At 43.2% G+C, this 24,768-nt stretch overlaps 2 protein-coding genes across 3 annotated transcripts in view; one reads left to right on the top strand and one right to left on the bottom strand.

The window, feature by feature from the left end:
- Positions 1 to 509: 509 nt before the first annotated feature.
- On the bottom strand, positions 510 to 12,099 carry GINS1 (GINS complex subunit 1). Its single transcript, XM_077335385.1, has 7 exons — positions 11,921 to 12,099; positions 7,084 to 7,148; positions 5,733 to 5,828; positions 5,012 to 5,102; positions 3,314 to 3,430; positions 2,711 to 2,785; positions 510 to 826 (listed from the first exon to the last, which is right to left on the bottom strand). Exons 1-7 carry the CDS (start codon positions 11,993 to 11,995, stop codon positions 758 to 760), a joined length of 588 nt encoding a protein of 195 aa, XP_077191500.1. The 5' UTR covers positions 11,996 to 12,099; the 3' UTR covers positions 510 to 757.
- A 2,096-nt stretch (positions 12,100 to 14,195) lies between these two features.
- The window catches only part of ABHD12 (abhydrolase domain containing 12, lysophospholipase), a 63,491-nt gene continuing 52,918 nt past the window's right edge, over positions 14,196 to 24,768 (top strand). Inside the window, exon 1 of one of the 2 annotated variants that reach the window (XM_077335334.1) lies at positions 14,196 to 14,525. In XM_077335334.1, coding sequence (XP_077191449.1) covers positions 14,341 to 14,525 — 185 coding nt within the window. In that variant the 5' untranslated portion in view covers positions 14,196 to 14,340. Of the gene's footprint in view, positions 14,526 to 14,791; positions 14,956 to 24,768 lie in introns of those variants that run through there. The other variant, XM_077335343.1, reaches the window with a different exon arrangement.

Genomic DNA, 24,768 nt, shown 5'->3' with positions numbered 1-24,768 from the left:
AGGAAAAAATTCAGTGGGTAAAGTTTGGTGCTGTAAAAGTGCAAGGACACATATACCTATTGTCCCTAATACCTTACGCTTTGCAAAAGGTAAACAGCCCTATCTTACATTCACACTGTCAATATATTGATATTCCTACAGAATAAAAACAGTGAAATTAATACTAAACAGCAAAGAACACTAATAAAATTACTTGTGTTAATGAGTTTCCACACATGCTCTTCCTCTTTGAACAGGGTCTGTGCTATTTTTCTGGTCATTAGAACTCTCTTAGCAATACTGGAGACTCCTCACTTATTACAGGTATTAACAATCTTAGCTAACTAGTAAATGGACTCCATTTTTCTTTATCGGACTGGACTTATTTCACCTTTTTCTAAGTGCATTTCATGGCTTCTTAACCCTGCTGTTCTTCCCCCACCCTACATTAAATGACATACCCACAGCATCTGGAGAAGTGGACTCTACTCCAAGAAAGGCTTTACTGGAATAATAGTTAGTCTTTAAGGTGCCAGAAAACTCCTCTTTATTTATGCATTATGTTCTTTTAAGTATAAGGATTACAAAAGTCACGTATATAACATTGCATATACAATAAGTACTACCAATGAAACATTCACTTGTCAGAGTATTAGCCATGCCTTTCACAACTGTAACTTGAAATCCTTGGCCTTGAAAGCATTGTGACACGGTAGGCTGCTCTCCCCAATTTAAAACCCTCTTCAAAGAGGCCTCCATACACTTTCTAATGATTACTTTATGACAGGACATGCTCCAAAATTCCTTGTCTGATTAATTGCTCACATTTCCACCTGGGTAAAAAATGCTGGGGGAGGAGGGCGCAAAAGAGAGAGAAAAAGAGTAATAATTTTAAAATCTGATAAAGTGCACAGACAGCCTAATGAAAACTGAATCTAACAATAAGACAGCCTGAAACAATTTCATTGTTGTCCCCAAACCTTTAGTCTAATTCAGAATTAATTTTGAGGTGGGAAAAAGTATATAAAATAGACACTGATTTTGTAGGAGGTATATAAGCTAAAAAGTACTTTCCTTTTGTGGTGCCTATATGTCAAAGCTAAAAGTCTCTGAGCCAAGATGGAGCTGGAGTGCTTTGGAGTTTGATAATAATTTAGATATAGTAGGTATCTCAGAAGCATAGTGGAATTGGGAAAATCTACAGGATACAGACATTCCTGGGTATGAGCTCTATAGGGAGGACTGGGAGGGATGGGTTGGGAGGTGTGTTGTACATCAAAAAGGGCATAGAATCAAGTTAGAAAATATCAGGGGAATTAATTCCTCAACAGAAGTAATATGAGTGGAAATATTGGGCCCTAAGGGTTCCTTAAAAGGGTTCCTATTGCCCACCTGATCAAAACCTTAACGCTGATCTTGAGATGAAGAAGGAAATAAGAGAGGTGACTAAAGCAGACATTGGTATGATGCTGGGAAATTCAAAGATGCTAAGATGCTAAAGCATACTGGGACAACATTCCCAATTTCAACTATAGGCTCACCTGCAAAGACTGAGGGAAAAAGGCAAAATGTGATGGGGCTTCCTAGGAAGGGGATTGAAAATAAAACAGCTGATATGTAATACCCCTGTATAGATCTATGGTGAGGCCTCATTTGGAATACTGTGTACAGGTCTGTGTACCCTGTATCTCAAAAAGAACCTTGAAGAGCTGAAAAAAGTACAGAGGAGGGCAACCAAGATTAGGGGGTTGGAGCACCTTCCCTATGAGAAAAGTCTGAATATTTGGAACTTTTCAGTTTGGTGTAGTGGTTGAGAGTGGTAGCCTCTAATCTGGAGAACTGGGTTTGATTCCCCACTCTTCCACATGCAGCCAGCTGTATGACCTTGGGTCAGTCACAGTTCTCTCAGAGCTCTCTCAGCCTCACCAACCTCACTGAATGTCTGTTGTGTGAAGAGGAAGGACAGGCAAAGGGCAGGCTTTGAGACTCCTTTGGCTAATAAAAAGCAGGGTACATAAAACCAGCTCTTTTCAGTTTAGAAAAGAGATGACTGGGGGGGGATGATTAAGGAGGCATGGAGAGAGTTGACAAAGATAACTTTTTCTCCCTCTCCCCAAAAACTAGAACTTGAGGATATCCAGTGAACCTGATGGGTAGCAGGTTCATGAAGAACAACAACAACAACAAAATACTACTTTACCCAGAGTGATTAAAATGTGGAAATCACTGCCAGAAGATGTAGTGATGGCCACCAAAATAAACAGTTTTAAAAGGGAATTAGATAGATTCATGGAGGATAAAACTATCAATGGCTACTAGCCATGGTGACTGAGGGAAACCTCCACGTTCATAGGCACTAAACCTTTGAATCCCAGAGTTAGAGAGAGGCCTCAGCCCCTATGCCCTGTTGCTGGCTTTCCAGAGTAACTGGCTGGTCACTATGTGAGGCAGGATGCTGGACTAGATGGACCACTGGTCTAATTCAGCAGGCATTTATGTTCTGAACTCTACCTGTAGTGCTTATTTGTAGATGTGGCCTCTGTGAAAAAAATAACTTTTTCTTTTTAGTACTTTGTCTAGATTGAAAGCTATATAATGGTCTAGGGTTCCTTACAAACAAAAGGCACTAATGTAACTCCACCTCAGGTGGAAAGTATAAATAGAAGTAGCTATTTAGTAACAGGCTAGCATGACTGGAACTTAAGATTCTTTGCTGTCCTGTCATAAATACCTGGCTATTCTTCTTCAGCAGAATTGTTGTGCCATCATCAATCTCAAATTCTCCGTAATCTTTTAAACATCGAACCTTAGAAAGGAAGGATGGTTATCACATCATTAACTAATCAGAGCCCAAATGATATCAACATAAAACAGAGTGAGAAGATCAGCAGCTTCTTATGCCATATTACTTATTAATCCTGTGAATCTGAGATAAGGACTTTTCTTTCTTTAAACATAAAAGGATTTATAATTCCTCAGTATATTAACAATCCAAGATCATGCATCTAAATTTAGCTTTTAGTTATCTTATAATCTGAATTGTGATAACAAAACACAACAGCAGTGAAATTGACTGCCTAAGGAGATGGTGAACTCCCCTTCACTGGCAGTCTTCAAGCAGAATGCTGAATGCTTTAGACTGATCCTGCAATGAGCAGGGGGTTGGACTAGATGGCTTGTAGGGCCCCTTCCAACTCTATGACTCTAGGATTCAACCATGCAAAAAATTAAATAACTGTATTTTATCATATGCCAACCTTTTAACTTCTAAAACTAACCATAACTTCAACTTGTACCCACTCTAAAAGAATTAAGCATTCTCAGGTTTACTTACTTCAATGTACAAGCTTTTGGGGGGCTTAATATCTTGTGTAAGGTCCAGCCCTTCTCCTCCTCCTAATGATCTCATATAGGTAGCCAAAGATTTCTTATACTGGTTGAACCATTCCATCTGAAACACAAAATGACTCTCCCATTAATCTAATTACAGTAAAGCAAAAAATATGCTAAAGTCAAGGGCACCAGAAGACGATAAATAACAGGATAAAACTTGAATTCTCAAGACAAAATGAAACAAAAAATACCAAGACCACAAAGAAAAGATGTTAACTTTCAAATGTTTGCAGCACATATGGAGACAGCATACCACTACGAAGCAGTTAATCCCCAAGTATAGATGTATGGCTCCAAAGGGTCTGAACAGAGCATTGGTAGAAAAATGTGTGCACTAAGACTGTTTATGCTCTGTATATGCAATTTTCAATATATGCATACTATCTGCATAAGAGACTTCTTCTCTGCAGAAGAATTTATTTGATACAGCATTTAGCCAGAATACAATCCATGTGAGTAGATTATCAAGGCTTTTCTGTAGGATACATATTCATATATAGGCACAACTTCACATTACTATTCTTATGTCCTGTTTTTAATGGGTTTTTACTTGGGATTTTTAACAAAGGACTATTGTAACCCGCCACGAGCTGGTTTTTGGAGTACCAGGGAATAAATCCAATAATAATAATAATAATAATAATAATAATAATAATAATAATAATAATAATAATAATATTTAACTTTACAAGCATTAACATAAGCTTTTGGGAAAGTCTGCATCATCAACCACCACAAAAATAGCCAGGAAGATAGACTCCAGCAGTCAACTTATTCACTGTCCAGAAACCCTTTACACATCAATGCATCTGATGAGGAGCCCTGTTACACTGTGGAGGATTCTGTGGCATGTTTGGTTTCTTGAAGGTATAAAATTGCACACCAGTGCTATAGAACACTGAAGTTACATTCGGATTGGCACCAAGTCAAAAGTAAGCTTAAATGTGTATGAAACTGTCGTGTGCCAGCTTTATGTGCACCCTACTTTCTGCCTGGTTGAAAATTAACTTCAGTTACGCAAAACATTCACCAAGATAACTGGCCTTTACTGCTGGAAGGAGGAGGAGAATTAGAAGATCCTTGTAAGAGGACTCCTCTCTCTGGAAATTTTAATTGGGGGTACTTTGTAGAATTGTAAATGTTTTAAACTATTTTTACTTCATATATCAATTTTACTGGTTACCCACCCTGAGTGATCTGGAAGGGCAGGTTCAATATAACAATATATTTTTATTATTGTTGTTGTTATTTTGTTATTATTGTTGTTGTTGTTTATTGGGCTGTTAAGGTTGTTACTGAATTTTTCATATATCATGGAATATTTGAAAACAACATACTATTTATAGCTGCCTATAGCCTAAACCAATTTTCTGCCAGCAGAAGTGTAATTTTGGTAAAGGGATGTGTGCCCAATATTCACTGATTCTCCCCTTTTGCTACAGACCCATTTACACCCAGCGCTGTTTTTATGGGGCTCCTTGAGTTTCAAGGGGAAGCATTTTACCGGGCACAGAGGGCTGCATTTTAAGAAAGGAGCTCTGTTTTGCCAATATCACTCTATTTGAGCTACTTCGGACAACTATGTATTTCTGCAGTGTTCACTTATCCTCTAAAACAGTTAGAAAACAGACTGGCTTACTTCTTCAGCAGACATGTGAAAACGGACAACATTTGGTAAAACACTACCATATTCCCACCTAAGCGCTCGGATGCGAAGTAAGCGGTCATACCTGAGAAAACAAAGATGGTGACATAAGAAATGAATTTGTAATTCAAAACACAGCCCATTTAACCCCATAAAACTTAGGGGAAATCAGAACTTTAATTTGAAAGTTATATATGTGGCTTGCTCCTCCCCACCCAGGCTTATTTCAACTGCTTCGTCAAGTTGATGGGCTGTGTGATCTCCTGAACCCAGAGAGGGATTGGTTTTGAGGGGCTGAAGAAATGTCTCAGCTTCTTGCAGTACACAGTACATCCTCTAGCAGTCACCAATCAAGTCACCAATCAATCAGTTTAGTGTGTGTCAACATACTATTGTAATGTAAACTACCATGAGTCGGCTGGGCTGAGAGTGGCGGTCTATAAATGTAATAAGCAAACAAACAACCAGGGATAACTATATATAGCAAGGCAGGTTAAGCTCATGTTTTTTTTGTTTTTGTTTTTTACAAATTATGCTAGTTGTTTATACAGCATGATTTAACAAATTGCCTTAAGACTCACAGCTTTTGTGCAAGTCCAGCTACCCAGAAAAATACGTTTGAAATACATTAGCTGCAAAAATGGAAGAACCAGGAACGACTCTGGAAACACTTTGATCTCACTTTCCTGGTTACAGGGGAAAAAATTAAACTTACAGGTACGCAACTATACATCGTCGGTTTCTGAGCAGAGAACAATGGCGAACCTTGATTGTTGGAATCAACTCGCTGTGTCCTGACTTAGCTTCATTTCTAGTAAACAATGGAAGGACATGTTGCATAAAAATACACATTAATAGCATGATATACTTCAACAGCAATCTTTTTGAGCCTGCAGGCATTTTTGGAATTCTGACACAGGGTGGCAAGCACAGTCATAAAATGGCAACTACAGGAGGCAATTTCCCCTTTGGTCAGACAGTGAAGATCTTTGTGCTGTGGCGGCAGCTGCTGCCAAAGTAACATTTTAAAAGATACCCACAGCCAACCAGAAGCCTTGCTGGACAAAGTTTTAACCTGGCCCAACCCACTCTCCAAAAGCCTTGGGAGGGGTACCAAGAATGTTGGGGACTCCTACTTTATACTTTGTTGGAACCAAAGCAATGAACCAAAGGAGTTAAAGGAAGCAAAGCTTCCTTGCCTTCTCATTTCCTCAACAACTCTTTGAGCTGGGGGTGGGGGGAGTAAGAGCATGAGATACAGAGAAAGGAGTTTATTATATAATAGTACTATTAATATCTGAACAGACTTCCTTGTAAAGCAGAATACAAAAGCACTGGATTGAATGATACTTGACCGTTATTTTATCAAAATGCTATGATAAACTACATTTACACAAATGGAGAATAAACTATCTATATTTAAAACCAACATATTAGACATTCCATTTCATGCTCATTTTCTTGCTTATCTTAATTCATGGCAATTCTGTTTTCTCAAAATAAACTTTTTATATATGTCAATATTACTAGATTTTAGTAAATGCTATTCTAAAATATTAGCTAGCCACTGACTAGGCCTTTGTTGTCTGGAGTTTAATTTGATTACCCTTTGTGCATTTTACTAAATGTTTTATTGGTCTTAGTAAATGTTTATTTTAAAGCTGCAAAAGCTAAAACAAAAATAAAGACATTGCACTGTTTTATATGAAAAAGAATAAAGAAGAGTTGTTTTATACTTTGCTTTTCACTACTCAAAGGATTCTCAAAGCAGCTTACAATTGCCTTTCCTTCCTCTCCCCACAACAGATACCCTGTGAGGTACATGGGGCTGAGAGAGCTCTGGCAGAACTTTTCTCTAAGAACAGCTCTAAAAGGACAATCACTAGCCCAAGTAACCCAGCTGGTTGCATGTGAATGAGTGGGGAAAGAAGAATTCATAGCTTCTAACACTGAAGACTATTTCTGTACAAATACAATAATATTAGAAGATCACCTGAACTTTCTGGTATCTAAAATCAAGACAGTTCTTTTATGTGTTATTTTTGCATTTGACTTTCTTTACTTACACATCAGCCTGGTTCTGTTCATATAAAGCTTTCATCTCCTCAAGTACTTGTCTGATCCCATCTTCCTGCAACAAAGGTAAACAAACTTTCATGAAACAAAGTTTCATCAAACTTTTTGAAAAATTTTCATGCCAAATTCAAGGGAAAAGCTTCAACAGACACACAAATATTTTTTCATAAAATTTTAAATCATTACCTAAAGTTTAAAAGGAAATCTCTACATGTGACCTGCTTCAGTGAAGGAAATCCAGTGAATAAGCAATATCACTATGGGTGTAAATAAGATGCATATTTAAGCGCATTTGTTACCTATACCGCATATGGTGGTTATTGTGTGTGTGTGTGTGTGTGTGTGACCTCGGAAGGATGGAAGGCTGAGTCAACCTTGAGCTGGCTGCTGGGATTGAATTCCCAGCCTCATGGGCAGAGCTTTCAGACTGCATGTCTGCTGCCTTACCACTCTGTACCACTGCATGTCTGCTGCCTTATCTCTCTCTCTCTCTCACTTTATATATATGTAAATGTATAAATGTATACATGTAAATGTAAATGTGGCTGGGCCCGACCCCCTAACCCGTGAGGTGTGTTGCTTGCCAGGGGCGAAAATTAAAGATGTTTCAGAACGGCTGCCCAAACTCCTCAAATCTACGGATTGCTACCCATTTGTGATGGTCCATGTGGGAACGAATGACATGTCCCTGAATACCATCGCTCCTATTAAAAAAGACTATCAAGATCTGGGGAGGAAGCCCAAGCAAATGGGGGCACAAGTGGTATTCTCTTCAATCTTGCCTGTCAAGGGAAGAGGAATGCGTCGGGAGAGGAAGATAATGGAGGTGAATCACTGGCTGCGTAGTTGGTGCCGGCAGGAGAGATTTGGTTTCTGGGACCATGGGATAGGCTTTCTTGAGGAAGGCCTACTAGCACCTGATGGACTGCACTTATCGAAACTGGGGAAGAATGTGTTTGGCAGGAACCTGGGGAGATTCATCAGGAGAGCTTTAAACTAAAGCCACTAGGGGAAGGAGACGATCAACAGTGTATGGAAGGAAAACGATCGGAGGCAGCCCAACCGGCAAGGCCAGCTCATAGGGAACCAAAAGTAAAAGGATTCAGATGTCTTTATACTAACGCCCGAAGCATGGGCAATAAAAAGGAAGAGCTGGAACTTCTCATGCTGATGGAAAGGTATGATCTAGTAGGCATCACAGAAGCTTGGTGGAATGATTCTCATGACTGGAATGTAATGGTGGATGGATATGAACTGTTCAGAAAAAACAGAATAGATCGAAGAGGTGGAGGAGTGGCACTGTATGTGAGGAAAGGGCTTACCTGTCAGGAAATTCTAGTGGAGGAGAGCATATCTACAGTGGAAAGCATCTGGGTGAAAATAAGCGAGGGGAAAACAAACAGTGTGGTGGTTGGTGTCTGCTACCGACCGCCTGACCAACGAGAGGATGTGGATGCTGCACTTTGTGAGTAGCTTGAGAAAATATCCAAGCGGCAGGACCTTGTCATCATGGGTGACTTCAATTTCCCAGATGTGTGCTGGGAAACAAACTCTGCGAAGTGTCCTCAGTCATGCAACTTTCTGACCTGCCTGGCTGACAATTTCATTTATCAAATGGTAGATGAACCCACAAGAGGTTCAGCCATACTGGACTTAATACTGACCAACAGGCAAGAGTTGGTGGATGAGGTGAAGGAGGTGGGTACCCTAGGGGGAAGTGACCATGTCCTCATAGAATTCCTTTTGAGATGGGGAGCCAAGGAAGCTTGTAGCCAGACGCGGATGTTGGATTTTCGTAGGGCAGACTTTAATAAACTCAGAGACATGATGATTGTCATACCATGGACGAGAATGCTGGAAGGGAAGGGAGCATGTGAAGGGTGGGTGCTACTCAAACAGGAGCTATTACATGCTCAATCAATGACTATCCCAGAAAGACGAAAACACTGCAGGAGCTCTAAGAAGCCTATTTGGATGAACAGAGAACTTCAAGAGGAACTAAGAAAGAAAAGGAAAATGTTCAGGAAATGGAGGGAAGGACAGAGCTCTAAAGAAGAGTACCTACAGGTTACTAGGCACTGTAAGAAATCATAAGAAAGGCCAAAGCTGAAGGTGAGCTAAGATTGGCCAGGGAAGCCCATTGTAACAAGAAAAGATTTTTCAGTTATGTGAGGAGCAAACGTAAAGTAAAGGAGGCAATAGGCCCACTGTTGGGTGCGGATGGACAAACTCTAACGGAAGATGCAGAGAAAGCAGAAAGGCTTAGTGCCTATTTTACATCTGTTTTTTCCCACAGGTCAAAGTGTTTAGGCACATCTAGAGATGGCCATAGCCAAAGGACAGTGTCTGTGTGGCAGGTTAACATGGATAGAGAGGTTGTCGAGAGGCATTTAGCTGCACTGGATGAGTTCAAATCCCCTGGTCCGGATCAAATGCACCCGAGAGTACTCAAAGAACTTTCCAGAGAACTTGCACAGCCCTTGTCCATCATCATCGGAACCTCTTTAAGGACTGGAGATGTCCCGGAGGACTGGAAGAGAGCAAATGTTATTCCGATCTTCAAAAAAGGGAGGAAGGATGACCCGGGAAACTACAGACCAGTGAGTCTGACCTCTGTTGTGGGGAAGATAATGGAGCAGATATTAAAGGGAGCGATCTGCAAACATCTGGAGGACAATTTGGTGATCCAAGGAAGTCAGCATGTATTTGTCTCCAACAGGTCCTGCCAGACCAACCTGGTTTCCTTTTTTGACCAAGTAACAGGTTTGCTGGATCGGGGAAATTCGGTTGATGTCATTTACTTGGATTTTAGTAAAGCTTTTGACAAGGTTCCCCATGATGTTCTGATGGATAAATTGAAGGACTGCAATCTGGATTTTCAGATAGTCAGGTGGATAGGGAATTGGTTAGAGAACCGCACTCAAAGAGTTGTTGTCAATGGTGTTTCATCAGACTGGAGAGAGGTGAGTAGCGGGGTACATCAGGGCTCGGTGCTCGGCCCGGTACTTTTTAACATATTTATTAATGATCTAGATGAGGGGGTGGAGGGACTACTCATCAAGTTTGCAGACGACACCAAATTGGGAGGACTGGCAAATACTCCGGAAGATAGAGACAGAGTTCAACGAGATCTGAACACAATGGAAAAATGGGCAAATGAGAACAAGATGCAATTTAATAAAGATAAGTGTAAAGTTCTGCATCTGGGTCAGAAAAATGAAAAGCATGCCTACTTCTAGGTAACACTGTGTGTGAACGAGACCTTGGGGTACTTGTGGATTGTAAACTAAACATGAGCAGGCAGTGTGATGCAGCGGTAAAAAAGGCAAATGCCATTTTGGGCTGTACCAACAGAGGCATCACATCAAAATCACAAGATGTCATAGTCCCATTGTATACGGCACTGGTCAGACCACACCTGGAGTACTGTGTGCAGTTCTGGAGGCCTCACTTCAAGAAGGACGTAGATAAAATTGAAAGGGTACAGAGGAGAGTGACGAAGATGATCTGGGGCCAAGGGACCAAGCCCTATGAAGATAGGTTGAGGGACTTGGGAATATTCAGCCTGGAGAAAAGGAGGTTGAGAGGGGACATGATAGCCCTCTTTAAGTATTTGAAAGGTTGTCACTTGGAGGAGGGCAGGATGCTGTTTCTGTTGGCTGCAGAGGAGAGGACACGCAGTAATGGGTTTAAACTTCAAGTACAACGATATAGGCTAGATATCAGGAAAAAGTTTTTCACAGTCAGAGTAGTTCAGCAGTGGAATAGGCTGCCTAAGGAGGTGGTGAGCTCCCCCTCACTGGCAGTCTTCAAGCAAAGGTTGGATACACACTTTTCTTGGATGCTTTAGGATGCTTAGGGCTAATCCTGCGTTGAGCAGGTGGTTGGACTAGATGGCCTGTATGGCCCCTTCCAACTCTATGATTCTAAATGTATACATATAAATGTATATATGTAAAGGTATCCCCTGTGCAAGCACCGAGTCATGTCTGACCCTTGGGGTGACGCCCTCCAGCGTTTGCAGATTCAATATGGGGTGGTTTGCCAGTGCCTTCCCCAGTCATTACCGTTTACCCCCCAGCAAGCTGGGTACTCATTTTACCGACCTCGGAAAGATGGAAGGCTGAGTCAACCTTGAGCCGGCTGCTGGGATTGAACTCCCAGACTCATGGACAGACAGCTTCAGACAGCATTTCTACTGCCTTACCACTCTGCGCCACAAGAGACTCTTCATATATACACCCACACACACACACACACACAATTTCATGCCCAAGTGATCCCTCCACCAAAAATCTCCAGAATCTAGAATGGCCTGGAGGAAATTAAGGAAATTTACTAGGTGTATGGTTATGTCATTTTACCATGTATGGTCATGTCAACTTGCCTCCCTGCTCAAAATGGCCAATGATGGGACAGAATGGGGTGGGAAGGGGAGGGGCCCTGGGTAGGCATGTACACAGCTATGCTTCCCAACCATATTCTGGACGATTGGCCAATTCTGGGGTTTCTTAAAGTCTGGAAAATAGCTTAGGGTTTTCTCAGTGGCAAAAGATGAGAAAGGACACACACAGAAATTAGCAATTTTCTCCACGTAAACTTATCTCTGTAGTCTGGAGATGAGCTGTGATGCTATGCCCCACCTGGAGGTTGGCACTCCTAACTGGCATTGTACACTCCTGAGGCCCCACCCCAGACGCCCCTTCCCTAGCTCCACTGCCCACAGCTCCAGGAGTCTTCGCAACTTGGCAACCCAACCCGAGGGAAGCACAACTGCGGGAGGTCAGAAAAGCCGAGGAAAAACGGCTTTCGCGGGCAAAGGCTTACATTGAAGGCAGGAAGCTGGCCGTCGCTGGCGCGGTGGAGTTCCCGGATGAGCTCGATGGCTTTCTCACAGAACATAACGGCGCAAACGACTCCCCTGCACTCCGCGCAGCGCCAACCCACCTCCCGGCTGTCCCCGGAGCGCGCAAAACAAACCCGCGCCTCTACCCCGCACAGCCAATAGAAAACGAATCTGCTGCTTCACTCGGTACGGCAAGGGAGAAGGGACATATTGTACCCATCGCGCTTGTTCTCACACGGCTGAGACTGCGTCTGAGATACCGAGGGGCGTGTGGGCGCAGCCCAAATGGGCAGCGCTGCCGGGCTTCGTTCAGTTTGCTGGCAACGTGGGGTGGTTGGGAAAGCACTGGAAGGAACAGGAGCCATTCTGTATTCTCGTGACTGATTGCATAACTCACAACCGACATTGTAATCCTAAAAAGCACTTTTCTGGGAATAAGGTCCATTAAATAGATCTGAGTAGGGCTTCGAATTGCTGCATAAAGTTTGTGTGAGCTTTCCAAGGCAAGAGTACAGTTTAGAGCTTTCTGTCTTCCCCAGGGATAGACGATTCATAGTTTTAATCTCATATTACAAAATGTATCTACATCATTTACATTTAATTACAGATATCATAATTACTTATAAACAGATAATTCCAGACTGATGAATCTTGCTGTCCTATGAAATCATGTCTTAATATGTTGTGCAATGTTGCTACTTTGGTTTCTATGTCAGTCCCTCATGAGGAGAGAGTATTAGAAACTTGCAATTTTTCTGGGATTTAAGTTTGTAACCATAAAAACAGCAGTGGGAACTGGAGAGTAAGCAGGTACGTAGACAGAGGGACAGCATTAAATCTAAACATGCACTGCCCTCCAAACATAACATCAGAACAATGTCTGAGTCCAGTGGCACCTTTAAGACAAAGTTTTTCTCTGCACATGCATGCAGGTGAAAATAATTTATATACCCAGAATAAAACTTTGTTGGTCTTAAAGGTGCCACTAGACTCAGACTTTGCTCTGTTGTTGTGATGCTGTGTTGGAGGCCAATGCAGGTTTAGATTTAATACTGTCCCTGCATATATGTACCTGCTTACTCTCCAGTTCAAACCAACACAGCTACCCACATATAACACACAGTAAATTCTCAACCCCAAAATTATTAGTTTAGGTATACTTAACTTTTTAAGATGGGTTTTCTTAACATATTTATGCATTCTAGAGAATAGGTTATTCTGTTCCCCTAAACAGCATATACTTTTCACACCCCAGCATAACATGCTTTCAAGTACAATCTGCTAATCATTTTTATTATGCTATATGTTAATTTACTCTCACACTCTACCTGTAAGTTTGAACTGATTACTTCCATTCCATTATATTGTATCTGAGGAAGTATGCAAAAGCTCATACCTTGAATCAAACTTTGTTGGTCTTAAATATGCCACTGAACTCTAAATGTTTTATGCTGTTTCTCATGTCATTCTTCAGACTATAATAAATTGTGGATAAGACAAACCTATCTTAAAAATCGAATCCAGTACTGTGTCAGAGAGTATGCAAAGAAGAGAACATGATGGGTCTTGCTGCTTGAGGTACTGATTTTAACCATCAATAAATCCTCCTGAAATTGCTGGGATAGCATGTCTGTTTCATGAGGCACGGTTTTTCACAGTGGCCCAACATGACACTGATGACACATCTGAAAATAAAATGCAGCGAATAACTTGATTCAGATATATTGCAGCAGGATTGTATTGTAAACAGCCACGGCAGCTTCGGGTGATGTTGGTTCCAGCAGTTGAGGAGTTGATTCTTATATACAGCTTTTCTCTACCATTCCACACACATCGGATAATGCACTTTCAATGTGCTTTTGCAGGTGCTTTTCCTGTGCAGAACGGGGGAATCTACTCTTAACGTGCATTGTCTAACTAACATGTGTGGAATGGGCCCAGAAGTCTCAAAGCGATTTAGAATCGCCTTCCCTTTCCTCTCCGCAAGAAAGTCGGCAAGCGCTTGCCTTCCGCTGACCTGCATTTGAGACAGCCACAAGTGCTACCGTGGCCAAAGCTTAGATGCCTGCCTGTCGATGTTTACGTGAGAAACCACATTTATGATCTATTTGTGCAGGAAAACACAGGGCGGAGCAAAACATTAGCTTCCTCCCTTAAGATGTCATCGTACTCCACAGGCGCCATCTTTGTCCCGGTCAAAACCAACCAATCCGCCGAGATGGCCATTCCCTCGCTGTAGCCACGTGGGCGAGGCCGCTCCTGATTGGTGGTGGGTGGGAGGCGCTGTGAGTGTTTCGGTTGCCGGGCTGAGGCCGATATAATGTAGGGAAAGGCAGTGCCGCGGGCTGGTCTGGAGCGGCTTCCCTCGAGCGAGCGAGCGAGCGGAGCTAGCGTTGCCGGGATGAGAAAGAGGAACGAGTCCGTCACGTTGGAGCATGAGCGCTTGGCCCCTCCGGCACCGGCGGCCGCTTCCCCGCCTCCCCAATCCGCGCAGGTGGAGAAGGGCTTCAGCCTGAGACCCAGCCTGCGCCTTCCTGGCAGCGCCCGCCCCGCTGGAGACGCCGGCATGAAGCGACCGCTTGGCAGGTGAGAGAGCCCCCTTCCCGGGACGGCGTCGCCGGAGCCGCCCGGCCTCGCTGGCAGAACCAGCCTGACCTCGGCCTCGCCGTTTCCCAGGCGACGGCGGCCGAGTCTGTGTCGCCGCTCGACCCTGCCCGCCCCCCCCCCCACTTGGACCTTGGCATCGCCATGGCAACCCTTCCCAGAGCTCCGTAGAGCTGCCATTCGCCCAACCCGAGCAGGGTGTCGTTCTGCCTTTCTCCTCTTCCCCTCGTCTCGGCAGAGGGTAACTCTGGGAGGAGTAGGGGATGTGTGACGCCGCCCCCAGTTCCGCAGTGAGGCCTGGTCGGAGGATAATGCCCAATTTCCGAGCAGAGCGGCCTTGGCGACTTCCCAATGTCTGCTGCCCAGAATGGTGCGCTAGGTTTACAGGCTGCAACTGCAGGCCCAGAACGAGGTGTGCAAGGCTGTGGCATCATGAGAGAGCAGGTTCCATTTACGGGGCTCTATGTCTATGTAGATTTGAGGTGTGTTTAGATGAACTCCAGTTTGTATAGAAATCTGAAGCAGCTAGATATGCCCATACCTTAATCAAATAAAAAGGTGCTTTCAGATTGAAAAAAGAATCTTACATAAAGCCTTTGTTGTAATTATTCCAAAGGAGTAGCTGCTAATTAGTTGTAGTCTTGTGACACTTTAAATACTTATTCCAGCATAAACTTGCAGATGTAATCAAGCTGCGGCCCTCCAGATGTCCATGGACTACAACTCCCGTGAATTGGGAATTCACATGGGAATTGTAGTCTATGGACATCTGGAGGGCCGCAGTTTGACTACCCCTGGATTAGAGCTTCTTTCTTCAGGTTTATAGTAACTGTGCACTGATGTTGGCCAAGCAAAGGCATACAACAAACTTTTCCTTCTCTCTTCCACATCCCTGAATCCGCCTCTCTTGCTAGAAAAATGCATATATAAATTTTCTTCTAAGGATAAGGACACACAAAGTATTTTCACTCCTAACCAGTTGCAATGTTGACCTTGATCATCAGTCTCCTTTAAATGTAGTCTTCAGTCTTTACCTGTGTTGGAAAATGTGGGACGGTCTCTCCCATTAAAGGTAAAGGTATCCTCTGTGCAAGCACTGGGTCATGTCTGACCCTTGGGGTGATGCCCTCTAGCGTTTTCATGGCAGACTCAATACGGGGTGGTTTGCCAGTGCCTTCCCCAGTCATTACCGTTTACCCCCCAGCAAGCTGGGTACTCATTTTATCGACCTCGGAAGGATGGAAGGCTGAGTCAACCTTAGAGGGTTAAACGTACTGTTTGTTTATTTAATTATTTACCTTGCTGATAGCTTGACCTTTTCACTGACACAAGGCAAATTATTACTGAATAATAAAAAAATGCAGTAATAAAAGTACAAGACATCCAGTGAACAATGATCAGAGTAGTAAAAGGCCTCCAGCCCAATCCTGTGCATATTTTACTGGGACGTTCTCTAGGATTATAGCACAAGCTATTATGATTTAGAGCAGGGGTAGTCAACCTGTGGTCCTTCAGATGTCCATGGACTACAATTCCCATGAGCCCCTGCCAGCATTTGCTGGCAGGGGCTCATGGGAATTGTAGTCCATTGATATCTGGAGGACCACAGGTTGACTACCCCTGATTTAGAGTTTATTTCGTCAGATGTGCACTGCTTGTGATCTTTGACTCAGGAGAGCTTATGCTGGAATAGATGTTAGTATTTAAAGTGCTTGCTTCATCTTGTTGCTACAGACTAACATAGCTACCCATCTTAAAAAGTACTCCAGATGTCAGCTAAAAGAAAGGTAAATGAAAGCTTCTGGGTAATACATGATGTCTATTTCGGTCCATCCTACTTTGACTGCAGTTCTTGGAATAACTTTATTTGCACTGCTAAGGAATGATTTATTTTATTGTAGCCTTTCATTGTGGTTCATAAATCATCTGAACAAGAATACTAATGCAATTATGTGCAGAGATACTATCTTTTTTTCCTGTGGTCTTAGACTAGACAGGATTGCACTGTACCTGTAGTTAAGTAATTTAAGTTTCTTCCACACATTGTATTAGTCAAACCTCCCCTATACCGCTATTTGATTTTTCTTCTGCTCATTCTTCAATTCTTTATCACCTCTCCCCCATTTTTCTTGTGCTTGTTCACCAGTTCTTTACCAGTTCTCCTTCCTACTTTCTGTTGTTTACAAAGTGGCTTGCAATTAACAGATTCCTGTTTTAATAAGAGCCTGTGAGTAAGATTAAAGATAGTGATTTTCCCAGTTAGTCAGTTTCAAAGCTGAATAGGGATTTGAGTCTAGTTCTATCATTGAATACTAGGTTAATTATACTTACTTCTAAGTAAGTACATACAGAATAATGGTCACACTGCTTAGATATTCTCAGTTATTGAGCAAACTGCTTTCTTATACTTGCTTGTCTTGCAACTTGAACAGAAATTGTCATGGTATTATACTACTTACTAGGGTCTAAGCCTGTTGCATTCTGGAATACAACAGGCACGAGATTGGGGTGTGTGTGGCAGAACTCTGCGATCCCCCCCCCAGACCTTTAATAGCTGCAGGTAGCTGTCAGGGAACTCGCCAGCAGGGGCAGCTCTCACACAGCAGGGATCTGCAGCCTCCAAGCCTCAGAGGGAAGTGTAAGGAGGAGGGTGGTGGTCAGGGGTTGGGGATGGAAAGCGATTGGCTGGCCACTAGACAGACAGGCAAGCCAGTTGGAGAAGGAGGCGGCACTCAGGTGGGACAGCCACTCTGAGTAGGTGTTAATAAGTGCACTTAAGCCATGAAACACTCTCCTCCTCCAAGCCCTCACCAGAAATATGCTATGTAGAACAGATAATATTAGTAGCATTTATTCTCCTGCCATTCCTGCTTAATATTTTAAAAGCACTGCTCCGAATACTCCAATTTTTAGAGTATTAACAACATTTAAATGTCATCTTTTTAAATAGATCATCCTTCAGCATCTCTTGTCCATTTTATATGGATACTTTTGAGCTTTGGGATCCTGAAGATGTGGGCAAGAGCCTTGGGCAACTGGGGCTTACCACCTGTATTCTCGCACTTGTCCTTCCTGGCTGATAAAAGCTGCTAGAGGGGGTCTGGCCGAGTTGGTAAGGGAATGGTAAATGCTTTGTTGGAAGTGGGAGCTGTGCTGCTTGTGCTCAAGGAAGTAGTGAATAGACCTATTTTGGAAAAACATTTCACCACTGTGTTAGAAAATTTCCAGCTAATCTGCAATGCTAGAGCAAGTTGTGGCCTCTTAGCACTTGTACTCATTTCAGTCTGGCTTCAGTTCAGGGTTTGAAACAGAAACTGTTTTGGTTGCCTTGGTTGATGACCTCTGTTGAGAACTAAAATGGGACCCTGCTAGTTTATTTTTGAGATTTCTAGCCCACCTCTCTCCAAAATTGGTCTTGGAGCAGTGAGCAATAAAATACAAATTACAATACAGTAAAATACAAATTCTGCTAGTTCTCATATATTGGCCTTTGATATGATTAATCATAGTATCCTACTGAGCCACCTCTCAGCACAAACTAAGAGGCACCATGTTACAATGGTTCGAGTCCCATGTGGGCTCTCAGTGTCAGAAAATATTGTTGGGGGATTCCTGCTCTGCTCCATGGGGTGCCATAGGATTCCATCTTATTCTCCTTGCCATTTAATATCTACATAAAATAACGAAGAAGTCAGCAATGTGCAGATGATACCCAGCTCTGCCTTTTCCACTTAATTTTGAGGATGCTGTTAATGTCCTAAACTGGTGCTTGGAGTCATTAATGGTCTGGATGAAGGTGAACAAGCTGAAACTTTCAAATAAGTAGCCGTGTTGATCTGAAGTAGCACAATAAAATCAGAGTCCAGTAGCACCTTTAAGATCAACAAAGAGTGCTTGCACTCTAGAGTGCTTGCACTCGAAAGCTCACGCCTTGAATAAATCTTTGTTGGTCTTAAAGGTGCTACTGGACTCTGATTTTATTAAGCTGAAACTTAATTTTGACAACAAAGAGGTTCTCTGGGTTTATTAGGAAGGTGAACGAGGGACTTCCCTGTCTTGGATGGGCTTAGCAGCTTGGGGGTGCTGCTTGACATCACAGTCACCTTAGAAAACTTGGTAGCTGCTATGACTCAGAGCTCCTATCCAACTTCAGCTGTTGTGTCAACTGTGTCTGTTCCTGGACCAGTCAGATCTAGCCACAACGATTCACATCTTAGTTATTATCTAGAATGGTCCATTGCAATGCACTCTATTTGTGGCTACTTTTGAAGAATGTTTGGAAGCTGCAGCTAGTGCAGGGCGGTGTGGCTAGACTGCTGTTTGGAGCCAGCCATCAGGAGCATATGTCTCCAGTAGTATAGCAATTATACTGGCTACTGATCTGTCCCCAAGCCCTATGTTCCTGCCTGGGGATTCAGATCATGAGGAAACACTCTCTATTGTGTGTCCCACCATGTAAAGAAGCTTGTTTAGTAGGTGCATGAGAGAGGGAATTTCAGAAGCAGCCCTAAAGTTATGGAATAGCCTCTGCAGGATAATCCACCTAGAGCTCTCCTTGTCAGTCTTCAGAAGGCAGCCGAAGACTATTATTTAGGAATGTGTTTTGATTTAGCTTTTACTATTGGTGTTTTAATACTGTGAGTTTTATAGTAGCTTTATAACAGTTGTTCTGTTGTGTTTTTAGAACACTGTAAGCTGCTTTGGAGTTCTGCAAGGGAAAAAGGCAACCAATGAACATTGTAAATAGAATACCCAGTTTTGCTGTACTGTATGTAGAGGGTCCACGTGCTTTAATATTTATTTATTTCATTTATATACCGCCACTCCCAGCAAGTTGGCTCGCGGTGGTTCACATCAGATAAAAACATCCCATCCCATAAAATTTGCAAATATTGCAACATTCCTAACATACAATAAAATCTCCATAAAATCATACCCTTACGAAACCTCTATAATGCCAAAATGTCAGTTTTTGTAGCTCTTTTTAAAGGTTCATGGAAAACAGTTGATGCACAGATATGTCTGAACTCCAAAACAATGAATTTTGTTTCACTTATGCAAGGAAAAGATCTTGGCACTAACTTATCAACATTGCCTTAAATTAGCATAGATTTAGCGACTTTGTTTTCATATTCTCTTTCGAATATTTGAACACATAAAAATGCTTTATACTGAAACAGCCCAAGATTTCATTTCTTCCAGTGCAGTCCAGGAGGGCAACTTTCCAAGGAAGGAGCTCCCTACTGAAACTCTATCTAGACTAGCAATGCAAATGCTGAACCACTTTATTATTGCATTTAATTTACCCAGTCTGTTTTTGATCAGGTTATATATTAGCCTAGATTTCTTAAATAATTCTATATCAGTAGATGCCATGTACTTTTCTTCCCTTTGTCTCGTATGTTATTTGACAATTTGGTCCTGGCTTTTCTGTTGAATTATTCAGTGTGGTTTACATCACCATATAAAAATAACACACGACCTCTTGGAGGCTGTCCTGAGCATGACTAAGTGTTGTGTTTGGATATGTTTAATGGGACTTACTCCCAGGAAAGTGAAGATTGTGCTGTTAGTCTTTCATAGCATTTTGTATTTGTCTTACAGCAAAGTGTAATAGCGTAAAAACACAATGCCCAAGTAGAAACATCTTTGAACACAAATCGCCTTCTTATTGTAGCCAGTTCCACTGCTAGTGAACAGTGTATTTTTATTTATTTATTTTATTTTTATTTATCATTGCATTTCTATCCCGCCACTTCCTACAAGGGCTCGTGGTGGCTAACAATTATAAAAACCCCAATACATAAAACCCCATAAAACCCATAAAATTATAAAACACAACTCCACTATCCCCTTAAAATCCTCCAGTCAACAGCAAAAAAAACATCCTAAAAACCTCAGGATGGACGGAGGGGCTCTTAATCCGCTCCTGGGATGGCAAGAGTGGCATGGGGGGGGGGGTCCGGATCTTCTTCCACGCGTCAGCCTCAACCATAGACCTGGTGGAAGAGGACCATCTTGCAGGCCCTGCAGAATGCCAAAAGCTCCTGCAGGGCCCATAGCTCTTCCGGGAGCTCATTCCACCAGGTAGGGGCCAGGACCGAGAAGGTCCTGGCCCTGGTCGAGGCCAACCATGCTTCCTGGGGCCCGGGAAAGACCAACAGATTTGTCCCCACAGAGCCCTGTGGGGAACATAGGGTGAAAGGCGGTCCCTAAGGTATGTGGGGCCCAGACTGTGGAGGGCCTTAAAGGTAAGAACCAGTACTTTAAACCGGATCTGTGCAGCAACCAGTAACCAATGCAGCTGCCTCAGCACAGGCTGGATATAGGCCCTTCAAGATGTCCCAGATGAGCGCCCTTTCAGCTGTATTTTGCACCAGCTGTAACTTCCGGATCAAGCCTAAGGGCAGACCCGTGTAGAGCGAGTTACAGAAATCTGTTCTGGAGGTAACTGGATCACTGTGGCCAGATGTTCAGAGGACAGGTAGGGTGCTAGTAGCTAGCTTGGCGAAGGTGGAAGAATGCCTGGCTGGCTACCATCTTGACTTGGGCCTCCAATGTCAACAAGGCATCCAAGGTCACTCCCAGATTCCTGGCCTGGGACGCGATGGCCAGTTGCGTCCCTGCCAAGCTTGTTTTGTTTATAATGACAAAATCATTTAAGATTTAAAAAACAAAAACAAAATTGGTACATGATTTGAATTTGCTAGGTCATCTTATGCTCAATAAATCTTAAAAGATATAAGGCCTCCAGCTGTCAGGCTCTCCTCTGGAAGAAAGGAACTGTTTGGTAACTACATCACTAGTAGGAAAAAAGGTTCTCTGGACTTCATTTTAGAGCCCTCCTCCCCAGTTTGATGGCATTCTGCATTTGAATGATCAATTAAGAGTTATACCAGACAGCCATATTTCCTGTGTTGTAGTGCATGTAACTTCTATGCAACTTTCATCATTATTACCACAATCTTGGATATGAAAGTACAATTGGACCAGGTATTGCATTTCACAGCTTTAATGTTCAGAAGTATGTGTGGGTCATATAAACAAACTTGTCCCAACTTTTGAAAAAACAATGGGATTAAAATTTATTTATTTAATTTATATTCCGCTGCTCTCAGCATGCTGTCTTGCAGTAGGTTACAGATATGGAGTATAAAACAGTGGAATTTTCTGGTTGCCTCTGGTACTTTGAAACTTGTCTTTAAAACCACTGCCAACTTGTTATGAAATAGAAGCTGGAATTGTGTGGACAAAATAGAAGAAGAAGAGTTGGTGCTTATATGTTGCTTTTCTCTACCCGAAGGAGTCTCAAAGTGGCTTACAGCCTTCCCATTTCTCTCCTCACGACAGACATCCTGTGAGTTGGGTGAGGCTGAGAGAGCCCTGATATTACTGCTCGGTCAGGACAATTTTACCAGTGCCGTGGCAAGCCCAAGGTCGCCCAGCTGGCTGCATGTGGGGGAGTGCAGAATTGAACCTGTCTTGCCAGATTAGAAGTCCGCACTCCTAACCACTACACCAAACTGGCTCTTAGTAATAGGTGTTATTATGCAATCCTAAACAGAGCTACAGTCCTATAAATTCATTTAAGTCAGTGTACATAAAAGTGTGTAATTCTATTTAGGATTGCACAGTCAGGTACTGCATGTGGTTTATATATAGTCTGTCCCTGCTTACAGCACAAAAGACAAAATTATTACCTTACCTAGAAATTAAGCGCACTGTAAAAAAAAATACAGCGGGGGCGCTAGTGGATGAGGAGGAAGAATGTAGGGAAGGAGGAATGGGAGGGAGAAAGGAGGGGAAGGGGTGGTTGAAGGGATGGAGAGGAGGGAGAAAAAAAGGAAGTGAGCAAGGAAGTGAGGTAGAAAGACAGGAAGCAAGTGAGAGGGAGAGACAGGAATGAGATGGAGAAAGAGAGGAAATCAAAAAGTCAGAAGGAAAGAAGGCAGGCAGGGAGGTAGGTGGAATGGGTTGGGACAGGGGTGTGTGTGAAGGGGCCGGTGGTTGTGCGGGCAAGGGGGGAAGATGGCTGTGTGTGTGTAGGTTGAAGTGGCGGCAGAGCGCGGGGGTGAGGGGGGTGGGTTGGGGAAGAGCGCGGGGGTTGTGTGTGTGTGTGTGTGTGCTTGTGTGGGTTGAAGTGGCAGTGGAGCGCAGGGGGATCGCGGGGGCGTGGGAAGAGCACGGTCGCTCTGTGTGTGAGTTTGTACGGGTTGAAGTGGCGGCGGAGCGTGTGGGGGACCGCGGGGGTGAGGGGGGTGGGCGGGGGAAGTGGCAGCAGAGCGGCCCTCCCGAGGGGTGGACGGGACATGCGGCTGCAGGGCTGCTTACAGCGGCAAGGCTGCCCATCTGGCGGGCGGGCGGGCTGCAGGCGGTTTCCAGCCTTCAGGAGCAGCAAAGGGACAGTCCCGGCACACCATTGATGTGGTGGGGATGTTCCTTGGCCACGGCCGAAGGCTTCCGGGGCCGAGCTGGCCACAGGCAGGCTGCGCAGCTCCACGTGGCCGCGAGCATCCTCCTATTGCCGCCTCCACCCACTGCTGCCTCCAGCAGGCTGCTCATGGCGGGCGGCTGGCTGGGGCGGTGGTCAGCGTGGTAACAGCGGTGGGCGTGGAAGGCGGCGGTTTGGGGGGGCGGGTCAGAAGGTGCTTCGCGCCTCCCGACTCGTCAGCTCAGTGCCAAGGGGCAGCTCGGTGCCAAGCGCCTGCCGATTGGGCCCCCCGCTTGCCATTCCAGGGGGGAAGGGGCCAATGGCTAACCTTCCTCATCCTGGACAGGGTCCTCCACCAGGGCCTTTACTGTTTTATTAATACCGCTCCTGCGGAGCGGTTTAAGATAGGTAGCACCTACAACTGCTTCATTTTTTCCACATAGCCTCTCTATTGAAAGGGCTTGTTAGACAACATTTTTTTAAAAAGTTTGTAAAGAGTATAGACAAATGACTGGTAGCAAGGTTCTGAATCTGTCAATTTTTATTCCTATTTGAACAAGTGTTCAATTACTTTGATTGCTTTACTTCATCAATTGACATTGGTTCTGGTTAGAAGAACAAAATTGCTGATTTCTGTGTTTCATGTCCTTCAGAAATGCTTGAGAAGATGACCTTCAAGTCTTGTTGAGTGTTTAATTAGCTGGCAATGCAGGTTGATCAGTTTTATGATTCAGTCAGTTTAATGTTATGCTTGAGATAAGGTCACATTGATTTCTACTTTTTGTATTGCTTCAGGTGCTTGGAGTGAAATTGTTTTCATAATGTACCAAGAAATATTTTTATATGATGTTAAAGCCTTATGTGTTTTATTACTAGGTTTCTGTGTCCCAGCTGACTTGATTATCATTTTATGCCTAACAAAATGTTCAGTTTCAGTGATGCTTATGTACTTTCTCTCTTCTGTTACCTACTGCTATTTTTAAAAATGTCTAGATCCAGAATTGCACAGTGACTTGCAAAAAAGAACTAGCATGAAACAGGCCTTGCCACACTAATGGCCGAATCTAATGGCTGACTTTCCAGATAAGATGCTGATCCCCAGTATAACTCAAGGAGCCCAATGAACAGATTGGAGTCATTGTATCACCATCAGGGGACTCAGAGAATCTCTTGCCTTTAAAAAAAAATCTTGACCCATTCTCCCTTGTTTTTGTTTTGCCTGCTTCCCTTTTCAAAACCTTTTTCCAAACTCACCTTTTCTGTGAAGCAAGAAAATCCTCTTAGTCCTCATCTCTAAGTAAAGTTTATAATTATGTGTAGCTATATTTGGTTACAATTACCTTGCCCTCTTCTACAATTTCAACCTGTTGTTGATATTTTATTTTAGTTTTATTAAAACTTAATAGCCCATAAACATACCCCTCCCGCTCTCTCTTTTATTGCCTTGCTAAAAACAGGCATGCAACAAAATGTAAGCTTTTGCATAACATTTGGAATTTGGTACCAGAGGAGATAGTGATGACATCAGGTATAAATGGCTATAAAAGGGATGAGAGATTCATGGAGGATAGGTCAGTGGCTACTAAATGGAACTCCATATTCAAAAGTGCTAAACCTCTGAATACCAGTTCTAGGAGGCAATATTGGAAGAAGGCCTTACTCCCAATGTCCTCTTGTTGGGTCTCCAGAGGATCTGGTTGTCTGCTGTGTGAGACAGGATGCTGCACTAGAAGGACCAGTGGTCTGACCTTGCAGGCTCTTATGTGGCATATAAATAGTTTGTTTTAATAATTT

The sequence above is a fragment of the Paroedura picta genome, chromosome 1 (assembly GCF_049243985.1).
Source record: "Paroedura picta isolate Pp20150507F chromosome 1, Ppicta_v3.0, whole genome shotgun sequence".
NCBI lineage: Eukaryota > Metazoa > Chordata > Lepidosauria > Squamata > Gekkonidae > Paroedura > Paroedura picta.
Note: the sequence above shows the minus strand (reverse complement) of the source record. Positions and strands in the feature narration are given on the sequence as shown.